Below are 21,558 nucleotides of genomic sequence, written 5' to 3' on the forward strand. Positions count from 1 at the left end.
GAATGAGCTTTGCGTGATGAGATCATGGAACAGGGATGCAAGAAGCGTGACCGAAGTCAGAGCAAGAACCAGGTCGATGGATGTGTAGGTGTCGCAGTACCGGGATGGTACGTCACTAGATGGGACGTACAGGTCAACTCAAAGATGGTGAGCCGCAAGGCTCAAAAGCGCGGCGCAGCCCCCACCCAGAAGCCAGCAGCAGCGACGCCCTCCACACCAAAGTCACCGAACCGCGTGTCTCCTTCAAGTTCAGTGCCATACATCGTCCGCTTCATGGGGGGCGCCGGTGTTTCAGGTGGGAGAGGCAGCTGGCCCAGCCCGAATACGTGTCCGATATCGCTGCTCGAGACTGCCGGCTGCTCGGGGATGGCTTCAGCGTCGACGTCTTGCTCTGTGACGGTATGGAGGGGCGCGCTGCTCATCAGTGTGGATGGGTTGACTGTCCCATCCGAGCTGGGACCAGCCTGGCTTGTGGATGCTCGAGATGGTGGCCGGCTGCTGTCACGGCTGGCAGCTGAGCGCGGACGACCATGCGGATGGAAGAGGTCATTCCGTTCTCGTCGTCCGCCTGCACGTTCGATATAGCCGCCGCTAGGGCTGCGTGGGACGGCGGGTGTAGGGGAAGTCGGTGGTTCTGGATAAGTGAAGCTGGGCATGCCACCGCCACCATAAGGACCCGCAGGCGTCGATGTCAGCGGATGGAAGGCAGTGGTAGTGAAGCTGAAATTGAATGCGTTGGGGGGCTGTACGTTGTTCTCAGGCGCATTTGCGGTCGCGGTCGTTCCGTTTATTGCAAAGCGACCTATCGCCGTATTTGCAGGGGGTAACTCGAGCAGGTCAGAGAGATGCGTCGTAGGCGGGGGCGGGTCCTGATATGACTCCATCGGTTCTTCTGGTCCACTGAAGATTGTGAAGGCAGGCGCGGATGGTGTCACCACGGTCCCCCGTTGCGGGGCAGCATCTGGACTACCCGATGTACGTCCATTTCCTTGTGATGAGGACCCTGTGGTGTGCGGCGATAGCTTCGCACGTTTCCTCGTCGGACGAGCTGCCCTATGGAGCAGCTCCTCACTTTCCTTCCCAGCATCCGCTATACCAGTTAGCTGGCTGTCATCTGAGTCTCGCGGGTGTTTTCCAAGGACACGCGCAGCAAACCCTGGGTGCGGTTGTACCTCCTGCGCCACGGCATCCGTTTGGGCGCCAGGGCTCGCGGATGCGCCCTCCGTAACCTCCCTGCATGAACTACCATGAGTATAACACGGGTTATGCCAATCATGCCCACGTACGTCGCACGTGCTTTGCCCGCACTCTTCGCGGATTGAGCCATGGCAGAAACAACTGTACGATCGCCAGAGATTGGTGTTAGGTCTCTCAGCCTGTGTACCTCCGCTTCAAGCGTCGCCATGTCACCGAGCTTCACGCGCAGAAGTTCAACCTCGATGCTCAGTCCGCCACTTCAGTCCTCAGGTTGTCAACGTTTGCCACCTGCCCGGTGAGGCGTTGCACTTCTGACTGTAGTTGTCCGATTTGATCTTTCAATGGTTGAATCTGCGATGATCGATTAGTCCTCCAAGCCAATGAAGGGCATTTGAACGTACGATCTGAGCTGCTGTGTCTGCGTCGGCCAAGGTTGAGATGCGGTAGGCTGTACATCTGCTCCAGCACCATGCTCGGTTTCATGAGATGTGCCTGAAGGACCAGCTACCGGGCCTTTCGAGGTGTGAGCTACGAGATGTTGAAGGCCCACGAGAAGATAGTCACGCGTACCTGTCTCAGCCGGTTCTGCAGCATTCGTCAGTAACATGTAGCAACCTTGCGACGAAATGGGACTCACCTTCCTCCTCCTGAATGACATCCTCGGAGGGCTTTACGCTTGTGCTGCCCTTCCCTCGCTTAGTCTTCGTGAGACTGACTGACTTCGTGATGGCTCGCGCGCCACTACCTCCCGCCAACGTCGGTCGACCGACACCCAATCTGTATTGGGTTTGTCTCGATTTCTTCCTGTTTGAGACGGTGGAAGATTGGGAAGACGGCGGTGCGGGCTGAAGTTCTGGAGGAGCTGATCCGCCCTGCGGTTCGTCCGGCTGCTCCTCCTCATCGTCCGTGTCGTGTATGATGACTGAGCTGATGATGTTCCTCTGAGACGAGACCCATGTGAAGACCTGCTCGAAATCCGGAGAGAGGACGCTCGTCTGGGCTGCGCTGGTGGGGCGGGATGGAAGACGGGATGAGGTTGGCGACGAGGTGGCTGCATGGTGTCAAGTAACAGATCAACCAACGCCTCAGACTTGAGGTTGGCTTTGATGCCTTGGTCCTGCAATTGTTGCGTTCAGGGCGCCGCGCAGTCATATATAGGCATGGTATGACGCACTTTACAGAGCTTCTGCAGGTCGGTGCGTTTCATGCTTTCCAGAGTTCGCCGATCCAGCGTATGGCCATGATTGCCGCACAGAGAGCTTTCTGGCCGGCTAGAATGTGGTGCTTGGGAGGTAGCAGAAGACAGTACAGGGAGCTGTGGCTGGCCGATGAGATGACGGTTCGGCTGCAGATGGGTTTGCGTACACCAAACAACGCGAACGCGAACGAACCTCCTTCTCGCGCACGTGACCCTCCCAGCAGCCCATCCCAAGGCGCCCATTTCGAGCCATTTCCGACCGCCCTGTTCGTCGAGCTCAGCGTCGGGTTCTCAGCCCTATATCGAGCGGTCGCCATGTCTCCTACTCAGCCAATATATCTTGTCATGCTGCCGCTTCAAAGGCCACTTGCGTCTTGTCGACGTCGTTGTGTCGCATCCGACGACTACCTGCAAGTCAAAGATAGACGATCAGCGAAGCACACACACTCAATGCCTTGAGTGAACACAGGCCAAAAGAATCATGGACCGAGTGACAGCCGTGCTACTCACCTCATCCTGAAGTGTATCTCCGTTGCCGTCCTGCCTGGTCACTTGTGAGTCTATCTACAGCACGAGCCATGATCACCTGCTGGAAGAGGTGCCCCGATGCCGTTCGCAATACCCCGTGTTCCGCTCGCGATTGTCCATTTATAAGAAGGATGGGTTTTCCGTACGTCTCACGGTCCGAATCCACTCTGGCTGGTCTGGATATAGAATGGCTCGCGTTTGGTCACTGCAGGAGGTCGCAGAACACAACAATGCCAGGTACGCGCTCTGTCGCTCGATGTTGTCGCCGGGTTGCCTTGACGTTGTGTTACCGTAGCTCCTGCTGGGTAATCATAAGCAACAAGGTTTATGATGTGACCGAATTCTTGCCCGTACGTTGCACCGTCTTCCATCTATGTGGTCTCTGTTAAAGTCGAGATGTACGTGAAGGAGCACCCAGGGGGGTCCAAGATAATTCTCAAATATGCTGGCCGCGACGCGACGAAAGCGTACGAACCTATACATCCGAAGGATGCTCTGGACAAGCATTTGCCTCAAGAGAAACATTTGGGTCCTCTTGACAGCACCGGGGCTAAGGAGCTACAGGCTACACTAGCGACCCAACCCAAGACACAGGATGAGATTCGTGTAGAGAAGGCTCGTGCAAGAAAGAGGCCAATTAATCAAATACTGAGTCTACAAGATATGGAAGTATGCAATGCGAGAAATTGATTGAGAACGGTCCCTTGACTTTTGAGCCCAGGATGTTGCACGCGAAGTCTTGCCGTACAAGGCGTGGGCGTTCTATCGCTCTGCGGGCGACGACGAAATCAGTGCGTCGAACGCATCGGACTGTTGACTGTTGCATAATGCTCACATCATCTCAACAGCATACAACGAGAATAGACGAGCTTTCTCCCGTTTCTTCTTCCACCCTCGCATCCTTCGGCCAATCTCGAAGATTGACACTTCAACTACTATACTAGGCTTCGACAGTTCGCTCCCAATATTCGTGAGTGCTGCCTCGCTGGGCAAGTTGGGGCATCCTCTCGGTACGTCTTTTGACCGCCTACGTTGCACTCCTTGTATGCTGACCCATCATCAGGCGAAGCAAACATTACACATGGGTGCGGCCGAATGGGCATCATTCAAATGGTGTCCCACTACGCCTCCGTATCCCGCCCAGAGCTCATGGCAGCTCGCGTGAACGAATCTCAACCCCTGTTCTTCCAGCTCTACCCGGACAGGGACAAGAGCGTCTCGGCGAAGGCCATTCGCGAGGTGGAAGAGCTCGGTTTCAATGCCATGTTCATGACAGTCGACGGGCCTGTCAACGGCAACCGCGAGCGCGACCTAAGGGCGCCTTTCGACCTGGAAGAGCAGGAACGCATAGTGGAGGAGGCAAAGAAGGCATCCGGCAAGCCGGGCGAGTCTGGCGAGTTGCCTGAGAGACCTGAGGATGCTGATAACAAGCTTGTTGATGGAGAGCTTGTGCTGGTCGGCACGTCGGGCGGGTTGAGGACCACCGCTGAGCTCGACATGTCCTGGACGGATGTAAGCACATCCGTGCACCACGGCGACATGGGTGGGCTGATAGGTCTGCAGACTCTGCCTTGGCTTCAAAGGACGACCAAGCTTCCCATCGTCCTCAAAGGTACTCCATCCATGACTGTGGAAAGCCATCGGTGACCGAGCCACTCTCCAGGCATCCAATGCGTCGACGACGCAGTGCGGGCTGCCGAAGCGGGTGTGCATGGCATCCTACTATCCAACCATGGCGGTAAGCGTCCCCATCCTCATGCGCGTGAGCTCTGCTAAATCACTTGTTAAGGACGTCAATTGGAGTAGTAAGTTCTTATGCGCGCCGGTCCCTCGTATCAACGTCGTTGACATTGCCGACAGCTCGTTGCCGCCGATGGAGGTGCTGTACAGGATACGCAAGCAAAGGCCAGATGTGTTCGACAAGCTGGAAGGTACATGCACAAGTGCTAACCACGCGCAGCCGATGACTTACGCACCTACCCCATGCAGTCTACATAGACGGCGGTGTCCATCGTGGAACAGGTGATTGCTTGTCCTTTGCGCCAGTCGGACGTGTGTTGATTTAAGCTTCAACAGACGTGTTGAAGGCCCTGTGTCTCGGCGCACGAGCAGTCGGACTGGGAAGAGCTTTCCATTTTGCTAATAGCGTACGTCGGCAATCTGTCTGCGTCCTTCGCTGCTGACGATGTGGTAATAGGCGTATGGTGAGGCTGGAGTCATCCAAACGATCCGAATCCTCCAGCGCGAGATCATACTAGGAATGCGTCTTCTCGGCGTCACGAGTGTGCAAGGGCTCACACCGAACCTCGTCAGTGATCAGGTGCTCGCTTTCTCCATTTATACTGATCTCTGGTACAGGTTGAACGAGTAGACTGGCAGCCCTTGCTGGCTAAGATGTGAACTTGTGGCCATCAGGCTGCGACAACATAGATAGAATCATCCTACTTAGCCTACGAACTGGTGTCGAAACAATTGCATATGTTGGATACGCTTTCTTCACGCTTCCCAGGAGGTCACTGGCATAGGACTGATGTTCGACTCAGCCTACGACTGGAGTGCAGTGAGACGACGTACGAGCGCCTGCTGAGCGCTGAACGAGAGCACGCCGGGCCGCGATCATATGAGCAATCCTGTATCCGCGATTCCGTGTGGATGACCGTTGCATGACTCGGTACTACTCTCATGCGACATGCTGCAGATCGAGGTTTTGCACTCTCAGACATCTCGGAGGTCCGGGCACTCCGGCAGTATGTACTTAGGGACCGCGGCCTCTATATATTCTTCCGCTGCAGCCGCAACGTTGTTCTGACCCTCCGCGCTGTCGCCTGAAGTCAAAATGCCGTTGTCTCTTGAAGAGGTCGCACAACATAATTCAATACGGTCAGTGCTGAGCGCCACTGGTTTGACATGCGAAAGACGATTTTTGTTAATCCTCGCTCCAGTTCTTGCTGGGTAATTATCAAGAACAGGGTGTACGATGTGACGGAGTTCTTGCCTGTGAGTCGACCTGCCCGACGTGCACCAACCAACCTCATACGAGAGTACGCTGCAGGAACACCCGGGAGGAGCGAAGATCATCCTGAAATATGCTGGACGCGATGCTACCACAGCGTACGAGCCAATACACCCTCCAGATGCGCTGGACAAGAATCTGCCTCCTGAGAAACACCTGGGCGAGCTCAACATCGCTGGAACTGCTGCGTTGCAGAAAGAGCGTGAGACCAGGAAGAAGACGAAGGATGAGATACGTGTAGAGCAAGCGCAGGCCGTAAGCCTAGAATTGATAGAATGCTCAGTCTACGGGATTTAGAGGTGAGGACCGTGCATCTCAGAGGCTTCGGACGCTTGCTGACAGGCGTTAGGACGTTGCCATGAAAGTCATGTCCCATAAGGCCATGGCATACTACTCTTCCGCTGCGGACGATGAGACTAGTGAGCGCAAATGTCCATGTATCTGGCTATCGTCCTTACGCCCCACAGCGCACAGGGAGAATGCCCGAGCTTTCTCTCGGTTCTTCTTCCATCCACGAATTCTACGACCAATATCCAAAGTTGACGTGTCTACCACAATTCTTGGGATTAAGTCTTCAATTCCTGTTTTTGTGAGTGGTGCCGCCTTGGCAAAGTTAGGGCATCCGCTCGGTACGCGATCGTCCTTCACACATCTCAGCTACCTACCTGAAACTCGTTTTCACCAGGCGAAGTCAACATCACCAAGGGCGCAGGCCGGACGGGTATAATCCAGATGGTGTCCTCGAATGCATCGCTATCGCCTTCGCAAATCGCGGAAGGCCGCCTTTCACCTTCGCAGCCACTCTTCTTCCAGTTGTACAAGCATGGAGACAACAGCATAGCACAGAAACGCGTACGCGAAGTAGAGCAATTGGGCTACAGGGCTATCTTCCTAACCGTCGATGCTCCGGTCTCTGGCAACCGCGAGCGCGATATTCGTGCGCCGTACGACCTGGAGGAGCAGGAACGGGAGGGAGAGCCTACCGATGGACAGACAGCTGGGGAGATGCCCCGCCAGCCGGATGATGTGGAGAAGGAGATCGAAGGTCAACAACCCAACTTGTATGGGACGGCTGGAGCGCTTCTGCAGAACATGGATTTGGATATGACGTTCAAGGAGGTATGTTGGGCCAGCCAACACCCAGTGAGAGTCGTGGTTTGATCGGTATGTTGGCAGACTATACCTTGGTTGCGCTCAGTCACGAAACTTCCGATTGCTCTAAAGGGTAAGCCCATCTCCCTCAATTTCTCTCGCAGGAGATGTACTTACTGCATAACAGGCGTGCAGTGCGTAGCAGTGAGTAGATATATCATCCCTACCGTGCGGCTTATGCTAAGCGCGATCCAGGACGCAGTTCTTGCCGCTGAAGCAGGTGTCGATGCAATTCTGCTCTCCAATCATGGAGGTGAGTGTCATGAATTCGGCATCCTGCATCATCTCAGCTTTGTGCTTCAGGCCGTCAACTGGATTAGTAAGTCTTCTTAGTGCTTTAGTGGGCTGGCACCCTGAACAGCTTTGGTAGTTCCCTACCGCCTCTCGAGGTTCTGTACAAGATCAGGCAACAACGGCCAGACCTCTTCAACAAGCTAGAAAGTATGTTCACTGGGTTCACGTCACGAGCTAGTCGTCTTACGTCTCTGTGCTAGTCTACATCGACGGCGGAGCCCATCGAGGGACAGGTACAGCTATAGTAATTGGTCCGCAAGGATGCATACTCACCTTACGTGAGTGAACCCCTAGACGTCCTCAAAGCACTCTGTTTGGGCGCGAAAGCAGTAGGAATGGGACGTCCGTTCCTGTATGCGCAGAGTGTGCGTTCTTACATCGCGCGCTTCTCTTCTCTCTGATGTGAACGGAATGTCTCTAGGCATACGGCGAGGCCGGTGTCGTCCAGGCAGTCCGTATCCTCCAGCGCGAGATCATCCTTGGCATGCGTCTTCTAGGCGTCACCAGCGTTGACCAGCTTGTGCCAGAATTGGTACGGCCCAGATCCCCTCAACCTTTCGACTGCCATTCTGAACTTCGTCTCCTAGGTAGAGCGTGTCGACTGGCAGCCATTGCTTGCTCGCCTGTGAGCATACGTTCCTAGATACTTAGTGCCTGTATCAAAGACGCTGGGCGCCTGCTCTCAATGGAGATCAGACGTCTTTTACGATGTTAACTCCGTACGCATGTTCCGTCGATGGCAGTCGCTGATCTTGTCAAGATCTTGTTGACATTCGTGATGAACATGCGGATGCATCTCGGGGCAAACGCGTGTCCGGATTCTTTGCTGCCGTAGTACGGCATGCTCCTGTAGGTAATCTCGATTATTCTGTTCAACAAGCGAGTTCAGTCAAGGTGGATGCATGGTTCGCGCATGAGTGCAGAAGATCGGCACGGAAGGTACACAACACGGGGTAAAGCTGTTCGGGGCACGGTCACATCACACTACTCGCGTAAGTCGCTAAGAGTTTACTATATATTGCAGAAGACACGGTGTACCCTTCTGGCGATCCGGAGCGCTCTGTTGAGGTAGTTAAAGCGGGAACTCTCCCATGTCGCGACGCACACCCTCCCCGCTCCCTCAGATACGGCCGTGAAGAACCGACATGCCCGGCAATGTATGGTCGCTGGAAGAGGTCGCCCGGCACAACACATCTAGGTAAGCGTCCTGTACATACCGAGAAAGGTCAGACAACTGTAACGACTGTCCCGGTGTACTTTGCCTTCGGCAGTTCGTGTTGGGTCATACTTCATAACAAGGTTTATGATGTGACCGAGTTCTTACCGGTGCGTGTGAGACATCGCCATTCCGTAGACGAACTCTAATGTATAGGACGTTGCCCGAGCATAGGATCATCCAGGAGGTCCGAACATCATATTGAAGTATGCTGGACGAGATGCCACGGCCGTGTATGATCCTGTACATCCTCCAGATGCACTGGAAAAGAATCTGCCCCTTGAGAAGCATCTTGGTGACGTTGATATCGCTGGTGCCGAGTCTCTTCAAGCAGCGCGAGAAAGCAAGCGCAAGACGAAGGATGAACTCGAGTGGAGGAGGCTATCGCGAGGAGACCGCGCATCGACAGGATGCTAAGTATACAGGATATTGAGGTCAGCTGGCTTATTGAGACGGACAATGAATGTCTAGACTCATCTCTCGTTAACAGGATGCTGCCATGAAAGTGATGTCGTACAAGACCATGTCCTACTACGCATCCGGCGCGGACGACGAGCTAAGTGAGTCAGTACCGTCCTCGAAGTGGGCGCACACATTAACGCAGACGCAAGCAAAACGCGAGAACGGGACCGCTTTCTCTCGTTTCTTCTTCCATCCGCGTGTGATGAGGCCCATTTCGAAAGTAGACCCTTCGACGACGATCCTTGGTATCCAGTCATCGCTCCCTATCTTCGTCAGCGCTGCAGGATTGGCAAAACTGGGGCACCCACTCGGTACGCCAGCCATCTTCCTCAAGGTATGTCCCGAATACTGAAGGATGGTCGATCAGGCGAAGCCAACATAACCCGAGGCGCGGGCCGTACCGGCATCATTCAGATGGTCTCCTCCGCATCCTCGCTTTCCGTGACGCAGATCGCAGAGGCCCGTGTCTCGCCCTCGCAACCGCTCTTCTTCCAGCTCTACAAGCACAAGGACAACAAGATTGCCGAGGGGCGCGTGCGAGAGGTCGAGCGGCTTGGCTACAATGCGATCTTCTGACCGTCGATGCACCGGTGGGCGGGAACCGCGAGCGCGACGTCCGCGCGCCGTTCGAGCTGGAGGACCAGGACGCGAGGCGGAGCCGGATAGCACGGAAGGCGGCGCAGGACATGCCCCAAGTTGAGGAAGACGCCGAGGACAAGTCGGTGAACATGGACGGTACGATCGGGAACTCGCTGCACAGTATGGACACGGACATGACTTTCAAGGAGGTGAGACCTGGCTCGCGCTCGCAGGACGGTCCGCATGCTCATCGGGGTGACCAAGACGGTCCCATGGCTCCGAAGTGTAACCAAACTGCCCATCGTCATCAAGGGTGGGTGCATCACGTACTGGAGGACTGATGTGCCTGCAAACTGATCATCGAATCCGGAACAGGCGTACAATGCGTCGCAGTGAGTAACGCTGGAGCCTATCACCTTCCTGGGCTCCGGCTGATCGGGTCGTAGGACGCCGTTCTGGCAGCGGAAGCGGGCGTCGATGGTATCCTGTTGTCCAATCACGGAGGTGAGCAGACGCCACTTGAACGCGGGGTCAATGCCTTATTAATGGACTTACCCCGTGCAGGTCGACAGTTGGACTAGTAGGTTCATTCTACCGGTGTGAGAGAGCGGCTGACGCCCCGTACAGCTCCCTTCCCCCATTGGAGGTTCTGTATAGAATTCGGAAACAGCGCCCCGACGTGTTCGACAAGCTAGAAGGCAAGTGCGGGGAGTAAGTTTAGCGTTGCAACGATATTGCTGACAGTGCTCGCAGTCTACATCGACGGTGGAGTGAGGCGTGGCACAGGTCTTGCCCTCACATCTGAACATCAGTATCCAACTAATGTTTATTGCGCAGATGTCCTGAAAGCACTATGCCTCGGCGCAACCGCCGTCGGCCTCGGACGCGTGTTCATGTACGCAAATAGCGTAAGTCACGGTCAATGACCTTCTGGGAACATCGACCACTCACAAAGCGCCAGGCTTACGGAGAAGCGGGCGTCGTGCAAGCTGTGCGGATCATGCAGCGCGAGATCACTCTGGGTATGCGCCTCTTGGGCGTTACGAGTGTGAAGGAGATGGTACCGGAGATGGTAAGCCCTTTGTGTTACTCCTTTTGGATGCGTTCAGAATCGTTCTCCGTCTCGTCGCGAATTAGGTGGAGCGCGTAGACTGGCAGCCCACGCTTGCCAGGCTATGATTGGGCCCGGTGTCTTCATACGGGAGAAGATAAAGACCTAATGGGGCCGCAGTTGGGTGCTGTACTGGATGTTTCGTAGATGCATGTCACATACACGTACGTAGTTCATGACGACTTGCTTACTCACCTATCTTGTTGTGTGCGTACTGGACACTATGTACTACGGCTTAGGCAGCCGGATCTACACTGCGACACCGCATTCTGGTATAATGGTACACTTCCATCCTATATGACAACCACGTATCAGCACAAGTTTGGCACAACAAAGGCACACTCACGTACTGGCTACGGCTACACGTCAAGTAAATCTGTCGCCTAGCTAACGACCCGATGTCATGGAACGCACAGCTTCCAGAACTGTCACGGACTTACGATACAGGAGCTACCTCATCCAGCACTTTCTTTGTACCCTGCACAATGATTTCCCACTCTGTTTTGTGCAGTCGCTCCTCGAAGTCTTCTATTGGCTCGCCGGGCTTGATCTCGACCTCCCTCACGAGAATAGGCTCTCCGCGATCGACCTCCTTCACAACTCGATGGACCATCACACCAGAATGTGTGATCTCGCCCTTTTGGGACGCCTCGTAAGCCCTCTCGATCGCATGCGCACCATCGAAAGCACCCGGCAGCGCTGGGTGTAGGTTGATCACAGGGACCGACTTCTCGACCTTCTCCTCGCCATCGACGACCTTCTTGTACCCGTCCACGGTATCGAGGAAGCCATCACCCATGATGTGCATCCAACCCGCGAGGACGACGAGGTCTGGCTTGTGTCTCAGGACAATGCGGGCGACTTCCGCGTCGTAGTCATCGCGCGTCTTGCCTGGGTTGGCTTTGAGGTACGGCTGCAGTCCGAGGTAGGCGGTAGGGATGGGTGGATTTGCGTTAGCAGCGCGGGTCAAACCATAGGCCGCCTTCCGGTTGGAGAGGACGAGGCATATGGACGCATCCGGTAGCGATGGAGTGTTCAGGGCATCTATGAGGGCCTGGAGATTTGTTCCTACCCTTATGTGATCGGCTGACCTCTCCCTGGAGAAGATAAATTGGCAGACACACCTGAGCCCGAGATGAGCACGGCGATGCGCCTCGGAGGGGGAGTGCCCGCATGCGACATGCCAGAGGCGGAGGGCAGACTGTGAGCCGTTTTCGCTGCCCTGACGCGACGACACGGGGGCACGTGCTCGTGGCCGGTGCGTCCGAGACGCGTCCGAGACGCGATGGGTTCTGCATTGGCATGGCAATCGACGACGCCCAACGGTGAGGCGGCCTGCGCCTCGGGGGCATCTCTGGGCGATGATTGGCAGCGACGAGTGCTGCATCGCGAAGTCTGAGCACTGATCCAACCAGAATCAGACCGCGTTCGGCTAGTACCCCGCAAGTAGATTACGTTGCGAGGCAAGGGTCTACATGTCGCACACGTCTGGATCCTCCCTCCACCTTCCGCCGTCTGACTGACCCCTTGTCGTCAAGACCACACTCAGCGAGTGTGCAAAGGCGGTTATCCCCTCCTTTCATGTTCGGCGCCCCTGCTCGTCTCTTCTTTCTTGACTGAGTGCGAGGCCTGGTCGACGACCTCGGACCTGCTCACGTTTGAGGCTCCCCTTCCCCGGACCTGGCCTGTGTCTCCTGCATCTCATCCTACCTGGTGCTCGTAGTGTGCTCTCAGCCGGACTGACGCTGCCCTGCGATAACAAGCCAGCTGGTCTTTCCTGCTTTCCATTGCTACCTACCCGCACATCGGCACACTGTCGACCGACTACTGCCCACCATTGCCCGAGGAATCTCAGGCGAGGCTGGACAGCGTCCAAGTTACATATACTTGAATACTCTGAGCCGTTACGCACATGGCCGGAGTAGCAGCAGCCTTCACGAGCCCCCGCAGCGTCAATGTTGTGAGTACTTGTACCATCCCGCCCTTCCTGTCGACTGAGCCCCCGAGTCTACAGATTCAGTGCATCCTTGCTGATATTCCATTCTTTTGCGTGGGCATCCTGTCCCTTGGTGTTTTCACTTTCTTTATCTTTATGAAGCGGGCGGATAGGTACGTCTCCTCACACTTCTTTTCCCAACCGCAACTGAGTCTCCTCGCCAGCCTGCTTTTATGCCTACACATGTCGGTCATCATTGCATTCGTCGCCACCATCCTCGACCTCATCCAACTCCTCATACGCGGCGCAGTGAAAGTCAACACCAACACTGGCCTCCAATCTGTCTCCGGACTGACCAGTGTGCGCGAAGTAGGCTTCGCGCTCTCCTTCGGACTGCGATTCCTCTTCTTCTGGGGCTTTGTCGCGCAACCACCTCCGGGCGAAGCGCGGCCTGAATACAACGCCCTTCACAACGGCAGCTGGCGCAGATGGGGCCTCCTAGGCCTCATCCTGGAGATGTTCACCCTCGCACTAGTCCTCATTGACCCCGTCCTACAGATCCTGTACCGCCTCATTACTTCGCTGCATCAGATAGGCCCGGTGTACGAGATAGAGTCGACTATCCAAGTCGTGCTGTCCTTCGTATTCATCCTCAAGATCCTACTGAATTGCTGGGTCAAGATGCTGGTCAACGAAAACGCACTCCCTGTCCGGAAGGCACTTGCCGGCTATTCCGCGGTTATAACCGCTCTTGTTGTTAGTGGGCTGATTGGCATTGGGAACATCGCCATGTGTGAGCTTCTCGGCGTCCCTCATCTCGCTCGGTTGAGCTAACGCGCATCATCCAGTCGAGTTCACGGAGACCATTGCAGGCCGCTTCCTACAGGCCGTCGAACTCTATGTCCTCATCGTCTTCATGCTCACCTACGCGTTCTACCACCTACGCCGTCGATCGTGGAATGAGGCTCCGAAGCCGAAGCCACAACAGCCATCCCCTTTCCAGCGTGCAGGTTCTTTCCGCGGTCTGCCCGACTTCAAGCCCGAAATGGGTCGCCCTGTGATCTCTTCGCCCGAGATGCTGCAAGCCACTGGGCGAGAGTCGGATGCTAACAGCCGCCGGCCAACCCTCATGCAGCGAGCGTCGTCGGCGTCGCGCATGTCTTCGTGGATGAACATTCGGAGGATCTCTGAGCGGATGGTTGGCCGGCCTGCTGTGCCTACCCCCGATCTGGAGAAGGCGCGCTTGTGGTATCGTGACACGGCGGGCAACACAGAGGTCAACGTTCCCCTTCGAGACTCAGCAATCGACGTCGAGACTCCGCACTCGGCGACGCAGCGGAGGCAGTCTGTCGCTTGGCAGGACCCAGCGTACACCACGGTGTTAGCTGCGGGTTCGTCCGTTAGGTCGGTGTCCCCTGACGACTATTACGGCGATGACCGAACATCCGCCGCTCTCGATGATCGCCAGAGTGCTGTGCTCAGTCGTGTGTACTCACCAGAAGCACCAGAGCTGACGATCCCCCCTCCTACCCACTCCCGATCCGCAACCATCAACCAGAGCATCGCCGACGAGGCGACCTTCGCCATCTACGAGGAGTCCCCGCGCTCTGCAGTTGGCTCGCCCCTCTCGGGCTTCAACGAGATCATGGAGGGCTACGAGGAGAGCGTGTTGCGGCCACCCTCAACGGGACTCATCCGATCTGCGCGCTCGTCCCGCATCTCGGAGCTCATCCGGCAGCAGGAGGAGCTCGACAAGTCGATCGTCGCGCTGCGACTGTTCTCGCCCGCGGACGGGAATGATTCGGGCGCCTCGAGTCCGATGTCGATGTCGGTGTCGATGATGCTGGCGTCGCGCCCGCCATTCCCGAAGGAAAAAAGCAGCAGCACTGACACGCGTGCGACGCGGAGCACGCTGACCAGCGACCTGTCGTTGAGCAATTTCCCGGACCCGCCGAGGGCGAGCATGGCGGCGTCTGAGCCTGACGCCGCGCCGCCGGTGCCGCCTCTGAGCCGGGACAACAGCACGCGATCGAGAGCAGAGGATGTGGATAGGCCGGAGAGTATCACTATTGAACAGGAGCCTGCCACTGCAACGATAGGCGGTCGCTACCGAGACCAGATATACCGACTGCAGCTACGGCAGAGGATGGGCTCCAGCTCGGTAGTAGGACTCCATCACAGGCTCTGGAAGCGGAACCGGACGACTCTGCGATGCTCTTGCCTGGCAGTAGGTTCCGGAACTACGTCAACTCCGGAGGCACTCAGTACGAGATCACCTCGTTCATTGGCAGTGAGTAGGATTTTTACTCGTGCATTGTTGTCGCACGCTGATTCCGCCTTCGCGTCGCAACAGGGCTGACCCAAGAGCCGGGATCGTTCGCGTCTTCAACCGCTCTGGCCGGTCCGATGAAGGACAGTTCGTCCTCCAGTCGTCCGGTCGCACGGACCGTCGAGCAGCTACGGGTCAGCGCGCAGCCTCCGACCACTAGTCTTACCGACTCGCGACACGAGTAATAAAGTCTCCCCCGACCAGACTGTGCCTCAGTCGACCCGCAATTCATCTGCTTCGGATGAGCAGGTCAACCCGGAGGGCCGTATATCGCCAGGCTCGGTCTATAGACGGACGTTCACTTCGCCAGACAGCAAGTTCAGTAAACCTGTAGGTCTGCCGCCGCGGCCACGGTTAGGGACGGGTGCGTCGCGGGAGCTCTTGACACCTGTCGCAGAAAGCCCTGTACCTCCATGATGACAGCCATAGGTCGTTCCTACTTCTTGACTGTGGTGTGTGAGCACTGGACATACATTGCCTCTTCGCATTCTGTCCGCGAGGCCGGATCTTCACGTTGATTTGCTATACTTGCACGCGTTTGACTCGTAACTGGAAGCGGGGACATTGTGTACTGGATGATAGTTGCATTGTGCTCTGTGCTAGCCCTGCAGGATGTACAACATACCTATTATGCATCGTTATTATGATAGTGGCCGCGCATGAGTCTGTGGCCCTGTCTTGTGCCCCACGCTGATGTATGTACTTACGATTGTATTTTTTTACGATTTGCTGTGCTTAGATCCGCTAGCGCTGGTGGAGAGGGAGAGGCGTCGTGACGTCACGCGCCAACTGCATAAACATGCCTGCAGCTGCAAGTGTGGTGCAGCGCCTTCGTACAACGCCCAACTTGTTCGCCGACCATGTCCTCCTTCCCTGACTACTACAAGATCCTCGCTGTTTCCAAGAACGCTACTCAGGATGAAATCAGACAAGCATACAAGATCCAGTCGCTAAAGTGTGTGTCTCCTGGCTGGAGCTGAAATGGCCTGCTCATCCCTGCAGTGCTCTAGGACTCATCCGGATAGACTGACGAAAGCTAGCCAAGCGGAGAAGAAGGCAGCTACGGAGAAGTTCCAGGTGCGTTCTACCATGCCTTTGACGAGCGTGGTCTGACCCCGTACATTGGATAGGCTGTAGCGGATGCATACTACATGCTGTCGGACGCGACCAGACGCCGAGAGTACGACGAACTCTATGCATCTCGCGGCCCACAAGACAGACGAGCGAACCAGACGCCTCAGCGAACTTTTTCAGCACTTTCGCAAGCATGTTCGGGGGAGGAATGCCCTCCGCGGGTGCGCAGTCGCCACCAGGGGCCGCAGGAGAGCAGCCGGATGCAGACCATGTCTTCGCGGACGTGTTTGACGATGTGCGCGTATTGTTATTCTTTTACAGTCACGGCATACTCAACGAGTCTGTGTTCTGCATAGCTGTTGCGTCCAGAGGTGCAGCGTCATGCTCCCTGGTGGGCCTGGCTTGGTGCCATCTGCGGCGCAGGCCTAGGTTCATCATAGCCAACATTCCTGGACTCATGGTTGGCGCGTACGCGGGAAACCGCCTGGGAGCTATCAGAGACGCGAAGGGCAAGAGCGTTGCTGCTGTCTTCGGGCAACTCGGTGGCAGTCAGAAGGCGGAGGTACGTCTGCTATGGTGACAACACAAATGCAGGTTGCTGAGAGTTCGCTTCGCCAGATTCTGCGCGCTCTTGCTGCTAAGGTTCTCGGTGCTGCTTCCAGTCAATTCTGATGATACCCCCGCCCCTGTAATGACGATGCTGAACGACTGTATCCTTATGAATTCTGGACGTTAGTTACTCCCTTCACCCTATAACCACCTGCAATGATTCAAATTAGTCGGGTTTGATGTATGACGGGGACGGAGTCGAGTGTTCTTGTTTATGTGCATCCTAGGCGGAATCGAGGCGAACACCGCGATAGCGAGACGAGGGACGTTCGGACCTCAGACTACTGAGTACTCAATATTGCCGCAGTCACGACAACGCCGACCATGCGAGGAGTTCGGCACTTCATTGAGATCGAGATCGAGATCGACGCGTCGCGCGTTCCTCTACTTAAACCAAAATTGAAGACATCCACAATCCTGCACGAGGCCGTCTGAAGGTCTCATACTCTGACTTCCTCGTGGATGGGCTTGTTTATGCTCAGATGGTAGACCCGCGGAGCTTGCGCGCAACCCGCAGCCGTCGTCGAAGGGTGTGGGATTGGATTCTGTCCTGCGACTTGGAGGTATGGACCTGTCTGAGTTCGGTACTGGTGGTGCAAGGCTCATGGTTTCTGCTGGGTCTGCGTTCTATCCTACACCGGCAGTGCGCAGGAGAGCGAGTAGCGTGCCTCTAGATATCGCTGGAGAATCGGATCGGTCGCGTGAGTTCCCTTCTCGGTTTCCTTTGTCCGCCGCCGCGGCGTCAACTCATGTATTAAAGGGAAAGTTGCCACAGGGGATTCACTGAAAAGAAGTAAGAGTCCTCTACTGTGCCCTCGCTGCCCTGTTCCGAGAACGAGGTGTCACAGAACGCACTACTGCGCGCCGGTCGGTGGAAGACGAAGGCTCCGAGTCGTTCTTACCATCTGCGAGTGAGTGTCAATAATACAAGACTACACATCTCCACCGTCCGCGAACCTCATGTTGTCTATAGCTCAGCCCATCGCAGGCCCTAGCAAAGGATTAACTCTCAGTATGCCTACCATCGAAGAACAGAGTGGCGCGAGCAAGCATAACCGGGCAGAGGGCGGTGTACAAGAGATCGGCCTCCTGACGCCTGCGCCTTCACAAAGCAAGTATACTTCGTATCCTCAGCTGCCGCGGCGCGGGATAGATAGATCGAGGAAAGACAAAGGAAAACAGAAGGCACCCGCAGGACAGCTTGACAATGCAGCCACCGAGGACTACGCGCTTAGCGGCGTGCGTTCCTCATCGGAGTCGAGGAGGCCTGCGAAACGCCGGAGGACGCGTCATACCGGATCTGCAGACAACGAACATGAGCCCGACGAGCATCTCGAACCCCAGACTCCGAATGAGGCAGAGGGAGAGAAAGACATGTACTGCGATGCCGAGCTAGAGGCTAGCTTCCAGTTGCTCGACGTGTCGGACGTGGCTGCTGTGACAAGTATCGCCGTCGATCCAGCAATACCCTTCGCAGCTTCCAAAGGACAAGGGAGCATGTACGTCCCACCCGCAGTCGCCCACCTCATTGAAGGTATGTCTCCCGTCACCATACGCTCACATACCCCGGTTCGGCTCACCTCTTCCCGCAGCCATGAACCACGCGCTCACGCTCGAGCGCACCGCGCGACGGCGCGCGGAGGAGCGCCTCGCCGACGAGCTCCGGCGGCGCGTGCACGCGGAGCTCGTCGCAGACCTGCTCGCGCAGAAGAACGCCGTGCTCGAGGTCGAGACGCGCGCGTGGGCGAACGCCGCCGCAGATGCGCTCGCGGAGCAGTTCGCGGGCGAGCTCGGCGCGCCTGTGGGTGCGGTCCACAGCGGTGCGCCGCTGCCGTCGGCGTCAGCGTCGCAACCATCCCCATCATTGGTGTTGACGGGCATGCCCGGGTTGGCTGCCCCTCAGGGAGATGTGCTCCAGCGCGCTGCAGGTCAGTGTGCATGTTGGCCTTCTTCCGTCCATGCCCCGATTTTTGTTTCCATCAGCTGTGCAGCAGTTCTTCCAGCAGCTGATACCCATGCCAGTTCCGACGCAGCAGAACACGACTTGAGGTTCGGGACGACGCGCCCACAAACAACTTCAAGCTTCAATATTGCCCGTCTACACAGCGACGAAAAGTACCTTATACCACCAATACCTGCACTCAACATATCTCAACCACCATGAAATATTTGAACTCTGCATCTGGGCAAGACACACAAAGACTGAACTATGGCAGGAAAGGATACATGTACGGCTTCGTTTGCCACAATTGGTTCATAGTCACAGTTTGTTCAGCGTAGTACAATTTGTATGCGAATAGGCAGGACCAGGAGGATCGGATCGGCACAATATGGATAAGAGTGTCTACCAGAGAAACCATCGTAATTACTTGACGCATTGGAGTAGATCGACCGTAGTCCACAAGACACAACAAGGGGTATTAATACATTGCAAACGATGTTCGACTTTCGCTAGGGAGACAAGACAGGAGAAGGTTTCAGGAAAGGTTTGAGACGACTCGGAATCCTTTAATATAGCACATAGTGTGTTGGTTTCTTGATTATTGTGGCCTGGCTCGCGGGACATTATGCAGCAGGTAGAGATGCCAGGGAATGGGGAAGAAAATGATGCGACGCGTGTGTGGCTCTGCGAAGTGTGCGCATATTAAAAAATAATCAATGCCAGAGCTCTCCAACCTGGCAGTCATCGGAGGACGGGTCCAACGCGCCCTCCGTGTGTTGTATGGCCGAGTAGTCGTTAATTCCGCATGCGCCGTTGGCCATCGCGAGAGTCAGAGCGGCAATCGCTTTCTCCTCGCGCGTGGCGGAGGCGGGCACGTCGACCTGACCCAGAGTCGGCTGGGCGTACGGCGACAATGCGTTGGGCGAAAGAGAGACGACGGACGGGTTGGACGAGGCCGTGTAGGAATACGTGAGCGCGGGGGCGTTGCGCGCAGAGGAACGAGTGGCGCTGTCGGACTCGATGGGGGACATGCCGTCGTCGGACGAGTATGCGGACGGGCCGGTGAAGGCACTAACCGGGGAGCAACAGCGCTCGCTCGGCTCCGCGCTGGTGAAAGGCGACGAGGGACCTTCGATGTCAGGGATGTCAACGTCCATCACGCCGAACGACATGGAGCGCCTCATAGAGGATGGACCCCAGTTACGGAAGTACGCTGATCCCGACGCAAGCTCACTCGAGACGATCTCGATGTCATCCTCTTCATCCAACATGACCGCGGACTGCACGTCCTGCAGCACGGGCGACGCAGGTTGTATCCTTCGGCGAAGAGAGTCATCGTGGTTGCGCGCGTTGAACGATTGCCGTGAGCGCGAGTTCTCCCAGTCGCGCAGGCGCCGCACTTGACCTTCGCCGCTCTCCTCTACGCTGCGCTGCAGTTCGGAGAACGCGTGCGAACGCAGTTGCTCGAGTTCCCCGGAGGACGTAAGGTTGGTCCCTGGCAGATACGTGCCGTCGTGGAGAGGTGGGAGCGGGCTGTGTCGGGAGGTGTGACGCGCTTTCCTGCGGCGACGCTCGGGAACAGGTCAAATGCGGCTGATGTTGAAGGGAGCCCCGGTAAGGATGCTGTATGCGCACTGCCCTCGGACGACGGGGCGAAGGTGAAGGGGGCCATACACGGGTCGCCCGCCCCTTCGTTGGGCTAAATACTGCTCGTGAGCCAAGGCTGTCCCTTGCATTGTGGACGATTGCCACTCACGGAAGTATCTCTCCGCGCGCGCTTTCCTCTTCGCCACTGGTCAACATCCCACTTCTCGGGTGGTTCTCCGAGTGCTTTGAGGTCACGGTAGGAGGGACTCCGGGGGTTGCTTAGACGCGTGCGCTTGTTGGAGATGCGCCATTTGGGATCGTCGGCCGGGAACAGAGGACGGGCGGGGGAGGAGGCGGATTGAGATCTGCGCCGACGGGAGTAGCGACCGCCAGAAGTCATGTACGGTGTGTAGGGCGTGCTGGACGCGACGGGGGAGGTGATGGGCGCAATGGCGGGCGAGAGGAGGATGACCGCGGATGGCGGCGGGGATGGGGAGTGGAGGAGTGGATGTGGCGGGGGTGGCTTGGGGGTGGCTGCAGCCCGTTCAATTTAGCAACTTCACATCCCGGCACCGGCAGACGCCGCACCGCGTCCCTCGGCCAACGACCGCTTCACCATTACCTCCCTCACCGCCCTCCACACCATTGTCGCCGGTCTCGACGCCCTTATCCAGTCACCTGCCCCCCGCCATGGATACACTATCGCTGTCGTGCATCTCCATCGCCGATACAGAGCACTCGAACGTGCTTCATACGCTGCTGCTTCGTATGTCGACACGGGATGGATCGCATGGCTTAGAAGCTTGTGAACTTTGCCTGAGGTCGCGACTAATCTCAGCTCGGACTCGAGGTTGCAGGCTCTGGACTACGTCAGGGGCGCAAGCTTGCTGAATGCCCTCTTCCGAAAGGCCGCCTTTATCCTCGAATAGAATGGTGCCTATTCCCCGCGCTGCACCCAGATCATTTCCAGGCATCGTGGAACCGCCCACAAACGATCGGACGGCCTGGATGCATGACCACGCACACGCAAGATATCGCACATTGTGTTTCGGCGTAACATGATTGACGCACTCTGATTCCGACGGGATGACTCGCCAGCCGCATTCCACTAGCTCGCCGTCTCGCGCTCAGCCGGGCTGTACGCGCCCAAAGGCCGATACATACCCTCCCCGACCATCAGTTTCCGGCGGTAGACAGGAGCGGCTCGAGCTTGTCTCGACCGGGACTGGTGCGTATTTCAGCGCGATGCGGTCTTGCGTGTCTATTGTCAGAAGAGGCATGACGTTTGGATCACAGGCGTGTAATCTGCATTGCGGTACCTCGCGCGAGGA

The 21,558-nt window shown here is 56.6% G+C and overlaps 10 protein-coding genes across 10 annotated transcripts; 6 read left to right on the forward strand and 4 right to left on the reverse strand.

Moving 5' to 3' along the window:
- Nucleotides 1–33: 33 nt before the first annotated feature.
- Nucleotides 34–1,723, reverse strand: B0H18DRAFT_201383 (uncharacterized protein). Its single transcript, XM_048037086.1, has 2 exons — nt 1,287–1,723; nt 34–1,233 (listed from the first exon to the last, which is right to left on the reverse strand). The coding sequence occupies exons 1-2, from the start codon at nt 1,403–1,405 to the stop codon at nt 162–164; spliced, it is 1,191 nt and encodes a 396-aa protein (XP_047900638.1). The 5' UTR covers nt 1,406–1,723; the 3' UTR covers nt 34–161.
- Nucleotide 1,724: 1 nt separating this feature from the next.
- Nucleotides 1,725–2,553, reverse strand: B0H18DRAFT_201382 (uncharacterized protein). Its single transcript, XM_048037085.1, has 3 exons — nt 2,372–2,553; nt 1,835–2,314; nt 1,725–1,782 (listed from the first exon to the last, which is right to left on the reverse strand). The coding sequence occupies exons 1-2, from the start codon at nt 2,402–2,404 to the stop codon at nt 1,868–1,870; spliced, it is 480 nt and encodes a 159-aa protein (XP_047900639.1). The 5' UTR covers nt 2,405–2,553; the 3' UTR covers nt 1,725–1,782; nt 1,835–1,867.
- Nucleotides 2,554–2,693: 140 nt separating this feature from the next.
- B0H18DRAFT_971167 (FMN-dependent dehydrogenase-domain-containing protein) lies at nt 2,694–5,422 on the forward strand. The gene is made up of 14 exons (XM_048043769.1): nt 2,694–3,160; nt 3,219–3,273; nt 3,332–3,592; nt 3,645–3,714; nt 3,772–3,933; nt 3,987–4,435; nt 4,487–4,535; nt 4,587–4,661; nt 4,727–4,728; nt 4,803–4,854; nt 4,913–4,945; nt 5,000–5,070; nt 5,121–5,231; nt 5,282–5,422. Exons 1-14 carry the CDS (start codon nt 3,111–3,113, stop codon nt 5,321–5,323), a joined length of 1,482 nt encoding a protein of 493 aa, XP_047900640.1. The 5' UTR covers nt 2,694–3,110; the 3' UTR covers nt 5,324–5,422.
- Nucleotides 5,423–5,591: 169 nt separating this feature from the next.
- On the forward strand, nt 5,592–8,267 carry B0H18DRAFT_971183 (FMN-dependent dehydrogenase-domain-containing protein). Its single transcript, XM_048043771.1, has 12 exons — nt 5,592–5,803; nt 5,866–5,920; nt 5,976–6,191; nt 6,286–6,355; nt 6,404–6,565; nt 6,622–7,055; nt 7,113–7,161; nt 7,234–7,345; nt 7,459–7,562; nt 7,677–7,747; nt 7,804–7,914; nt 7,970–8,267. The coding sequence occupies exons 1-12, from the start codon at nt 5,760–5,762 to the stop codon at nt 8,009–8,011; spliced, it is 1,470 nt and encodes a 489-aa protein (XP_047900641.1). The 5' UTR covers nt 5,592–5,759; the 3' UTR covers nt 8,012–8,267.
- An 854-nt stretch (nt 8,268–9,121) lies between these two features.
- Nucleotides 9,122–10,818, forward strand: B0H18DRAFT_1113373 (uncharacterized protein; the record flags this gene model as incomplete). Its single annotated transcript, XM_048032938.1, has 13 exons — nt 9,122–9,158; nt 9,210–9,371; nt 9,428–9,594; nt 9,669–9,848; nt 9,904–9,952; nt 10,015–10,031; nt 10,086–10,143; nt 10,204–10,219; nt 10,267–10,341; nt 10,393–10,409; nt 10,477–10,547; nt 10,601–10,711; nt 10,777–10,818. The coding sequence occupies 13 exons, from the start codon at nt 9,122–9,124 to the stop codon at nt 10,816–10,818; spliced, it is 1,002 nt and encodes a 333-aa protein (XP_047900642.1).
- B0H18DRAFT_201577 (formyl transferase) lies at nt 10,755–11,952 on the reverse strand. Its single transcript, XM_048037088.1, has 4 exons — nt 11,875–11,952; nt 11,101–11,818; nt 10,946–11,043; nt 10,755–10,877 (listed from the first exon to the last, which is right to left on the reverse strand). Exons 1-2 carry the CDS (start codon nt 11,930–11,932, stop codon nt 11,187–11,189), a joined length of 690 nt encoding a protein of 229 aa, XP_047900643.1. The 5' UTR covers nt 11,933–11,952; the 3' UTR covers nt 10,755–10,877; nt 10,946–11,043; nt 11,101–11,186.
- A 710-nt stretch (nt 11,953–12,662) lies between these two features.
- B0H18DRAFT_1113375 (uncharacterized protein) lies at nt 12,663–15,200 on the forward strand (the record flags this gene model as incomplete). The annotated part of the gene is made up of 6 exons (XM_048032939.1): nt 12,663–12,710; nt 12,765–12,859; nt 12,911–13,479; nt 13,535–14,746; nt 14,821–14,976; nt 15,040–15,200. 6 exons carry the CDS (start codon nt 12,663–12,665, stop codon nt 15,198–15,200), a joined length of 2,241 nt encoding a protein of 746 aa, XP_047900644.1.
- A 474-nt stretch (nt 15,201–15,674) lies between these two features.
- B0H18DRAFT_971207 (DnaJ domain-containing protein) lies at nt 15,675–16,718 on the forward strand (the record flags this gene model as incomplete). The annotated part of the gene is made up of 7 exons (XM_048043772.1): nt 15,675–15,678; nt 15,832–15,970; nt 16,026–16,092; nt 16,146–16,195; nt 16,231–16,384; nt 16,446–16,480; nt 16,519–16,718. The coding sequence occupies 7 exons, from the start codon at nt 15,675–15,677 to the stop codon at nt 16,667–16,669; spliced, it is 600 nt and encodes a 199-aa protein (XP_047900645.1). The 3' UTR covers nt 16,670–16,718.
- Nucleotides 16,719–17,712: 994 nt separating this feature from the next.
- Nucleotides 17,713–18,746, forward strand: B0H18DRAFT_1113377 (uncharacterized protein; the record flags this gene model as incomplete). The annotated part of the gene is made up of 3 exons (XM_048032940.1): nt 17,713–18,232; nt 18,291–18,626; nt 18,682–18,746. 3 exons carry the CDS (start codon nt 17,713–17,715, stop codon nt 18,744–18,746), a joined length of 921 nt encoding a protein of 306 aa, XP_047900646.1.
- Nucleotides 18,747–19,353: 607 nt separating this feature from the next.
- B0H18DRAFT_1113378 (uncharacterized protein) lies at nt 19,354–20,873 on the reverse strand (the record flags this gene model as incomplete). The annotated part of the gene is made up of 4 exons (XM_048032941.1): nt 19,354–20,195; nt 20,276–20,339; nt 20,397–20,761; nt 20,816–20,873. The coding sequence occupies 4 exons, from the start codon at nt 20,871–20,873 to the stop codon at nt 19,354–19,356; spliced, it is 1,329 nt and encodes a 442-aa protein (XP_047900647.1).
- Between the last annotated feature and the right edge of the window lie 685 nt (nt 20,874–21,558).

This window comes from Fomitopsis serialis (assembly GCF_022376445.1).
Source record: "Fomitopsis serialis strain Sig1Antser10 chromosome Unknown B0H18scaffold_2, whole genome shotgun sequence".
NCBI lineage: Eukaryota > Fungi > Basidiomycota > Agaricomycetes > Polyporales > Fomitopsidaceae > Fomitopsis > Fomitopsis serialis.